Source organism: Carassius carassius, chromosome 25 (genome assembly GCF_963082965.1).
Source record: "Carassius carassius chromosome 25, fCarCar2.1, whole genome shotgun sequence".
Taxonomy (NCBI): Eukaryota; Metazoa; Chordata; class Actinopteri; order Cypriniformes; family Cyprinidae; genus Carassius; species Carassius carassius.
Genome location: NC_081779.1, coordinates 31301118 through 31310663, shown reverse-complemented (window position 1 = coordinate 31310663; position 9546 = coordinate 31301118). Strand labels below are relative to the sequence as shown.

General features: G+C 45.4%; 1 protein-coding gene across 1 annotated transcript; it reads left to right on the top strand.

The window, feature by feature from the left end:
- The first annotated feature begins 6620 nt into the window (after positions 1-6620).
- LOC132104580 (zinc finger BED domain-containing protein 5-like) lies at positions 6621-8453 on the top strand. Its single transcript, XM_059510146.1, has one exon. It carries the CDS (start codon positions 6621-6623, stop codon positions 8451-8453), a length of 1833 nt encoding a protein of 610 aa, XP_059366129.1.
- Positions 8454-9546: the final 1093 nt, after the last annotated feature.

Sequence of the window (9546 nt, the reverse complement as noted above, 5' to 3'; positions counted from 1 at the left end):
GCCACTGCAGAAAAAGGTAATGTTAATTTGCAAGAGCTGTTTTCACTATGGTCTCTGAGTGTAGGCTCTAGGAAAGATCCTCAGAGATGTGAATGCCAAGGAACTTGTAGCTCTTAACTGTCTCTACTATCCCTCCATTGATGTGAATGGGAACGTGACCCTCTCTCTGTGACTTCCTGTAGTCCACAATCATCTCCTTGGTCTTGCTGACGTTTAGAGAGAGATTGTTATCAGCACACCATGCTGTGAGTGCATTAACCTCATCTCTGTAGGATGTCTCATCGCCATTAGTGATGAGTCCTAGGATAGTAGTATTGTCAGCAAATTTGATGATGATGATGTTGGAGCTATGCTTAGTAGAGCAAGCATATGTGAAAAGGGAGTACAAGAGAGGACTGAGTACACATCCCTGTGGGGCACCAGTGCTGAGTGTGTGTGAGGAGGATGTGTGAAGGGTTATAATGGGAATTATATTGGTTTTAATGTGAACTATAATGGTGTCTACTGGTATTTGATGGATTGATGGGATTTAATCTGGCAGGTGGTAATTTTGTAATTGTTTTAATGGAAGCCATAAGAATTGCTGTGATGGTTTCTATTGTTTTTCCCAAATTGCACAACCCTAATATGTTATGTGATATATGTACATGTCATGTGTGTATGTTGTCTTTCATTTACTAACTGATTATTTTCTTAAAAAAAGAAATAATAACACTTACTTCTATAATCTTATGCATTTAAAAAAAAAAAAAAAACTTGCTACATGTACTGTTTTAAGCTAACCGACTTGTTAAAACTCTTGTATATCATTGCTCTTTTGTTGATTTTGATTGTTTTTATTGTCCTCATTTGTAAGTTGCTTTGGATAAAAGTGTTTGCTAAATGCAAATGTAATGTAAATGTACATTTAACTATATTTATAAATATTTATCTGTATTTTTTATTTTGTAATAATGTAAATGTATTTGTTTTATATCTATATCTATACATGCATTTGTATTTTTGTATGTATATCTGTATTTGTCGAATTTTTATATTTTAATAAAGCTGTTTAGACTATATGAGTGTTTTCTTCTGTTCTGGATGAATTACATATGCTTTTGTCTAGAAAGGGTAAATATGGGCAATATCTAACCCAGAAGTCAGCCACAACTGGACTGGATCTGAGGCACATCTCAGAAATGGCATGGGTGACATCTGGGCCAGATGCGGCCTAGATCTCTTACAGTTGTGGCTGACATCGGGAATGGCCCGAACCTAGAGTACCCCCCCTTCCCCGTCTAATTATAAAGTGAACTCGAAGTGAGGAGATGGGGTGGAGGAGGGATGCTGATTAACCGTCGATGGATAGAGGTAAGTCAGCGATATTTATACTGTGGGATTGATTACTAGATTGTGGTCCACCTGTGTTAATTAGGCTAAAGAATCTGACGCGTTCCTCCCGAACCTTGTCAACGAGAACATCATTTCACGAGTTCACGCTTACATATAATTAGCTGAGGTATGGTATGCGTATTTGGCGTGCTGTCGCCAGATTAAGGACGCCCCCCGAAATAGCATTGAGTACTGGCGGGGGATGATTTTATTTTCTGAGAAGTCATCTCGTTGGCGGGCCGGAAGAGCCTACGTACTCCAATGGGAGCGACTTAAGCGTTGGGAAGGTAGGCCCTACCGGCGGCAGGTACTGGACTATGTGGTTAGAGGCGCCCGGTCGGTAGGGCTCGAGCTGATGCTCAACGGGGGCTCACAGCATTGGAACGGTGAGTCCTACCGGCCGATGAGGAGGAGCGGCGTGGTTGTATAGTCCGACAGGGAGGGCCCGAGTTGCCTCGACTGGAATAGGTCATGGTGTCGGCGTACGGGCCCTACTGGCTGATAAGCCACTGCTATTCAGAGGCCGAAGGGCAAATGGCTGACCGAGAGGGCCCATGAAGCCTCCGACTGGAGATTAAGACTCAGGAAGACGGACGTCTGGGTCCTATCAGTTTGGCAGATAAAAAGGTTTTTGGGCTGACCGACAAGGAGACTCTTGCGACATCCGACGGGAGGTCGATACTCACAACATCGGATGGATGAGACTCACTTACGGCCAGCAAGTATGGAACCCGACCGGGAGAACTCTCGCCAACGTCTGACGGGAGCACATGCATCAGACGGGTAAGCCTCGCCAGACGGGGAGAAGAAAAGAAAACCCGTGCTGGGAGGCTCTCGCTGCATCCGATGGGGTATCAACTCAGAACATCGAACAGGTAAGCGTCGCCAGACGGGGGGAAAAGATGTGAGGGTAGTGGAGGGTTTTTTTTTTTTGTACTGTATTTGACGGGAGGTAGAGACTCGTGGCGTCAGATTTTTGGATTCCATAGATTGGAAAATAAGGTTGTCTGGCAGGAGCGTCGACGTTCGACGGGAGCACACACGATCGAACGGATAAGCCTCTCTGACCATAGAAAAGGAAAAGGTAAGTTTGTCTAGCCAGGAGACTCTCGCCGACGTCCGACGGGAGTTTGTACTCACTGCATCGAACGGGTAAGCCTCTCCGGATGAAAGACGGAAAGGTAAAGTAGTGTGGTCAGGAGGCTCTCACCAGCATCCAACAGGAACTTCATGCTCGCTGTATCAGCTGGGTCAGCATCGCAGGCTGGAAGAAGTAAGTTTGGGTGGCCGAGGGGCTCTCGCTGACGTCCGATGGGATCTTGTACTCGCAGCATCAGACGGGAAATGACAGCTTGCGGCTCTAAGGAGAAAAGAAAGGTAGTCTGGCCAGGAGGCTCTCGCCGGCATCCGATGGGAGCACACACATCGAATGGGTAAGCCTCGCTGGCCGAAGAATGGAAAAGGTAAGTTTGTCTAGCCGGGAGGTTCTCGCCGACATCCGATGGGAGCTTCCTACTCGCGCCATCAAATGGGTAAACCTCTCCGGGCATAGATGGAAAGGTAAGTTGTGTGGCCGGGAGGCTCTCACCGGCATTCGATGGGAGCACGTGCATCGAATGGGTAAGTCTTGCCGGCCATAGGAAGAAAAGGTAAGGTTTACCTAGCCTGGAGACTCTCGCCGACATCCGAAGGGAGCCCACGAGACACTTGCTGGCTGTAGAGTAGAAACTCTCGCCTGCATCTGGTGGGAGCTCTATACTCGCGGCACCAGATAGGGAAGTCTCGACGACTGTAAAGAGGAAGTTAAGGATGTATCTGGTGGGCTCTCGCCGACATACGATGGGAGCACATTGCATCGGACGAGTAAGCCTTGCTGGCCATAAAATAGAAGATGTAAGGTTGTCTAGCCGGGAGGCTCTCGCCGGCATCTGGTGGGAGCGCAATACTCGCCGCACCAGATGGGTAAGTCTCGACGACCGTAAGGGGGAAGTTAGTTTGTTTAGCTGGGAGGTTCTCGCCGACATACCATGGGAGCATAGCATCGAACAGGTAAGCCTATACTGGCCGTAAATCGAAAAGGTAAGGTTGTCTAGCCGGAAGGCTCACGCTGGCATTCGGTGGGAGATCAAGTTTTGTGGCACTGAATGGGTACACCTGTAGTTGGACGTGAAGGCCAAGGATGCTTGACCAAAGCTCTTGCAGCTTTTGGCGGGAGTTCAATATTCGCGCACGGACGTGTAAGCAACGCCGTTAGTTGGAGGGAAACATCCACTCGACCGGGACAGCTCTTGCAGCATCTGACGGGATTTAAATACTCGCGGTATCAGACGGGTAACTGCTCCGGTAGTTTGTTGGAAAAGGCAAGGTTTGCTCGACCGGGAGGCAATCTGGCGGGAATTCAATAGTCACTTTATTGGATGGGTGAGCCTTGCCGGTAGTTGGAGAATGTATTTATTTTGTTTTATTAATATTATTTTTTATTTTATTTATATATATATATATATATATATATATATATATATATATATATATATATATATATATATATATATATATAATTTATCATTTTTATTATTTTTATAATTGTTTTTTTTTGTTTTGTTTTTTACTGGGAATGCTTTGCAGCACCTGGCGGAGAGTTCAATACTGAGCACCCCCTTTAGACAACTCAAATTGCTCTATGAGGGTTACTTGCGTAGTGGTTTAGCAAATCCAATACGCTGCTTCTGATAATGTCAGAAAATCTTTGATCGGCTTGCATTCGAAGTTAAGCGTACGACAAAATGGAATTCCCGGTCCTGTCAGTGTACCTCGAATAAGTGCCATGAATCTGGATGCATGGGCATGGCTTAAAGCAGAGGTGATGTCATCCTTCCCAGCCGAGAGCTTGAGAATTATTTTTTATTTATTTATTATTATTATTATTTTTTTTAATTAATTATTTTATTTTTTTTATCCTCTGTCTCTCTCCATATTGATTGCGTGATCATTGTTCTACGGTTGTGAGAGAGAATTCATCAAGAGCCATCGAGGTGATTATATGGAGCTGACGGATTGATTAAGAGTTTTCAAATTCTTGGTTATGAATTTTCAGATTAACCTCTCCAGTGGGCTAATGAGAAAACGAGAAGGCGGGGCTTCAAAAGGGTTCATGGGCAGCTTTTTTTTTTTTGCGCCAGCTATAGGGGAAATTTGAACAGATTATTTCGGAGAATAGCTGAAACATATAGCAACATTTGAGGTCACGACTTATGATTGCTGTAGCATGCCTTTTGTAAAGAATTGTCCAATATTAAAGATGGTGTACATTTGAATTAAATGTTTAGCAAAACGAGGACTAGGTTGTACAGTGACGTGTAGAAACTATTTTCGGGAACGTTTGGGCCCTTGAAGGCTTTTGATATGATTAGCATGTACGTTAGATTGTTAGCGATGCGTTACGTTAAGTTTGTTCTATGGAACAGTATGATTATTTATTTATTTTTTTAAGCTCCTGCGGGAGCGAGAACTGCTACGGCAGTAGGGAAAATACAGAGAAGAGATACAGATGCTACTGCAGCAGTGGATAAATATAGATAGAGGCTCCTGAGGGCTGCGGCAGTGGAGAAATATAGATAGAGGCTCCAGCGGGAGCAGACGCTGCTGCGGCGGTGGATAAATATAGATAGAGGCCCCTGCGGGAGCAGATGCTGCTGCGGCGGTGGAGAATTATAGATAGAGGCTCCTGCGGGAGCAGGCACTGCTGCGGCAGTGGAGAAATATGGATAGAGGCTCCTGCGGGAGCAGACACTGCTGCGGCAGTGGAGAAATATGGATAGAGGCTCCTGCGGGAGCAGACACTGCTGCGGCAGTGGAGAAATATGGATAGAGGCTCCTGCGGGAGCAGACACTGCTGCGGCAGTGGAGAAATATGGATAGGGGCTCCTGCGGGAGCAGACACTGCTGCGGCAGTGGAGAAATATGGATAGGGGCTCCTGCGGGAGCAGACACTGCTGCGGCAGTGGAGAAATATGGATAGGGGCTCCTGCGGGAGCAGACACTGCTGCGGCAGTGGAGAAATATGGATAGAGGCTCCTGCGGGAGCAGACACTGCTGCGGCAGTGGAGAAATATGGATAGAGGCTCCTGCGGGAGCAGACACTGCTGCGGCAGTGGAGAAATATGGATAGAGGCTCCTGCGGGAGCAGACACTGCTGTGGCAGTGGGGAGATATAGATAGGGGGTTCGGTGAGCTTCTTTGATAAGGAATTGGTCTGACTGCTAATAGGTCTTAGGATGGTTAGGGTGTGGCGGAACATAGAAGTTAATGGGAGCATGAGAGGTGGAGGAGGGATAGTTTCTTGAGCCGCCTGCGGCTTGAGCTTGCTTTGGCTGCTGTAGTTGTTGGCTGCAGGAAAAGTAGAAGGGTTAGTATCAATTGATGGGGCAAGCTAAAAAGATAAATAAAATAAATAAATAAAAAAATTAAAAGTGCCTGGGTAGCCTGTTGTGTTGCCAGCTTAGCAATTGGTTGCCTGGTTTGACAATACCTCAAGCCTTGTCCACATTAGTACGTTCCTGCTGGAAGCATGTTTTCCGCTCGTTTTGGCCTTCTGGCCTTTTTAAACATTCTCCAGAGCAGATAAATTTGGAATGCTGTTTTCGCTTTGTAGGATGGACTGTGGAAACAGGGGCTTTGAAAACAATGAAGCATGTTTAGTTTTGTAAAACATTGTACCAACCAACGTGGTTATAATGGTAAAGATGATTGCAGTTATGTGCTATTCACTTTCAAGCAGATTCTAAAGATATTGCATGCTTTTCGTATTACAGTCCTGAAAAGACAACAGAAATTTTACTCACCCTTGCTGTCCTGCGGCAAAACACGAGGGTAGTTGTGTTTTAGATAAATTCTGAGTGATCACGCAAGTAAATGGTGAAATATGTCCCTTAATAAATTGCAGATATGTTCACTGAATATAAACCTAACAGAGCACTCAGATCACTAGGATCGAGTCAGTATGAAATACCAAAGGTTCATGCAAACAAGGGGAGTCGGCTTTTAACATTTAAGTTACTATGCCGCCCGCAGTTGGAATCAGCTTCCAGAAGAGATCAGATGTGCTAATACACTAGTCACATTTAAATCTAGACTTAAAACTCATATGTTAAGCCAGTGGTTCCCAAACTGGGGGGCGCGGAGGTATTGCAGGGGGGGCGCGGCACGGCTACGGATTCCCGGGTTAGTTACAATGCTAGCATAACAGCATGGACAAGTTTGTGACAGCGCTCCCAGCTAAACGCAAACCAGATGAATCTTCACCAAATGTAGCAACTTCAAAAGCAAAGACAAGAAAATATGACGAGGCATATCTCGCACTCGGCTTCACCAGCACAACCGTGGGTAAGGAGGAAAGACCACAGTGTGTTGTGTGTCTAAAAATACTAGCTTGCGACAGTCTGAAGCCGAACAAATTAAAACGCCACTTGGAGACAACACATCCCGAGCACAAAGACAAGCCGGTGGAGTTCTTCAGAAAAAAACTCACACATTGTCATGCACAGCAGAGTCGCTTTACTAAAGCAGCATCCCTGCCTGCAAATGCTCAACTCGCATCCTACAAAGTTGCCTACAGAGTTGCTCAGTGTAAAAAGCCACACACTATAGCCGAGGAATTAATACTTCCCTCTGCGATCGACATGGTCTCAACTATGATCGACGAAGCCACTGCCAGCAAGCTAAAGGCCATTCCTCTCTCAAACAATACTATCTCAAGGCGTATTTATGATATGTCAAAAGACATAGAAGAGCAGCTAAATGACAAGATACGGGACCGACGCTTTGCTCTGCAGATGGATGAGGCGACTGACAGTAATAAAGACTGCTTATTGATAACATACGTCAGATTCATTGATGCCGATGATTTGAGGAAGGATTTGCTTTTCTGCAAACAAGTGACGAGCAGAGCCACTGCAGACGAACTGTTTAAAATAATTGACACTTACTTGAGAGAGGCCGATCTGAAATGGGAGGACTGTGTGGGGATCTGCACAGACGGGGCTCAGGCCATGGCTGGGAGAAGAGGGGGGCTGCAAGCGCTCATCAAGCGCATCTCCCCTAACGTGCAGTGGACACACTGTATGATACACCGAGAGGCGCTGGCGTCTAAACAGCTGAGTCCCGACCTGCACGATGTTATGACGGATGTCATCACTACAGTGAACTACATTAAAACACGACCTGTCAAAGCACGTATTTTCTCTGCACTGTGTGAGGAAATGGGCTCCGACCACACAGCTGTTCTGTTTCACAGCGAGTCCCGATGGCTGTCACGTGGGAAGGTTTTATCCAGGGTCTTTGAACTGCGGGATGAGATCCGCATCTTTTTGGAGGAGGAGGAAAATAAACTTGCCCACAAGTTTAACAACAACAAGTTCCTCATGAAACTTGCATACCTCAGTGACATGTTTCAAAAACTCAATGAGCTAAATCTGCAGATGCAGGGCAGCAACACACACCTTCCACATCTGGCAGATAAAATCACATCATTCACAAGAAAGCTTGAGATGTGGGAGCAGCGAGTTACAGAGGGAAATATAGACTCGTTTGAGAACCTGAAGTCATTCATTGAGGTCAACAAGCTGCAGAACACAGTGATCCCATGCATGAAAGCTCACATCTCTGCCCTCCAAAAGCATTTCCAGAGGTACTTCCCAGTGCAGGATCCTACACAATATGACTGGATCCGAGACCCCTTCAGTGCAACACCACCTGCCGAATTCAGCACTACAGAGAATGAACAGTTCATTGATGTCACCTCTGATTCAACAATGAGGCTTGAGTTTAAGTCTAAGACACTAGCTGCATTTTGGATTGGAGTGGAGAAAGATTTCCCACTGCTAGGTAAAAGAGCTCTGGCCACACTCCTTCCATTTGCCACGTCTTACCTATGTGAGATAGGTTTTTCTGCTGTGGCCTCCATCAAGACTGAATACAGATCAAAGCTGGACATTGAAAATGAACTAAGAGTAGCAGTCTCACAGCTGCAACCCCGATTTGAGAAGATCTGCAGCATGAAGCAAGCCCACACCAGTCAATGAAAAGATGTGGACATTAAGGTGCAGTTTTTGCAGAGTTAAATGTTCAGGATTTTGTTATTTTCTTCAGAGAGCTGGTAAAGTGTAAAAGGCCACTTTCATGCAGGAATGGAGTTTATAAGAAGATGTGTTGAAAGCCATGAACACCATTACATGGTAAAATTTTATGATTCATGATGCAGTGTCACTTTTAATAATTGTGAAGGTGATTTGTCTTTTTTTTTTTTTTTTTTTGTTCAGGAAGAAGTTGCCATTTTGTATGACTTACAATGTTAAGTAAAGTCCAGTGGAGTTTAGAAACAAAGGATTTGTATGTTTGTGTCAGTGTGGGGGGGCTCGAAAATATTCTTATCTTCAGAAAGGGGGGCCCTGCAGAAAAAGTTTGGGAACCACTGTGTTAAGCTGTGCATTTATTGAATGAGCACTTGTGCAATGTCCGAACTGGTTGCACTTTTTTTTTTTTTGGCAAAATCATTTTCTGTTTCTAACGGTTTTTAAAATCATTTTTAAAAAGTATGTAAAGCACTTTGAATTACCATTGTGTATGAAATGTTCTATATAAATAAACTTGCCTTACCCAAATAAATAGGTCCTGCCAGAATAATTGCATGCGACTTATGTCTGTATCATCTCAGTGAGGTTTAAACATGCACTGTCGGGCAAATGTAATGTCTTCAGACATTTCGGTGTGGATGGCTTGCCTTGAAAAAATGCCTTGGCATCGTGGTTAAATGGCATAGTCATCCGACAGAATTATGTCATGATGTCGTTTAACAACTTTAGCCGCGAAACCTGCATTAGCGTCTTCACCTGAAGAATGTATTGATTTACGACCGGCGGTCTGCGCTGCTAGAGGAGGCAGCCTCAAACGGCGCTGCGGCCGGAAAGCCGCGGTGAAAAGGCTGAGCCGCGACAGGAAGTGAGAGAGACTTTCTGCGGTGAGAACTGGGGTGCAGCCCAGGCTGGTTGAATGCCTGCTGCTGCTGTGATCCAGCGCTCGCGGAGAGCCAGGTCTTGAGCGGGAGCGAGGCGAGCTCGGGGCTTTGCACGGTCTATTGGCCACAGCGTGTGGATTGTGAGAAGAGCAGCTGTCGCG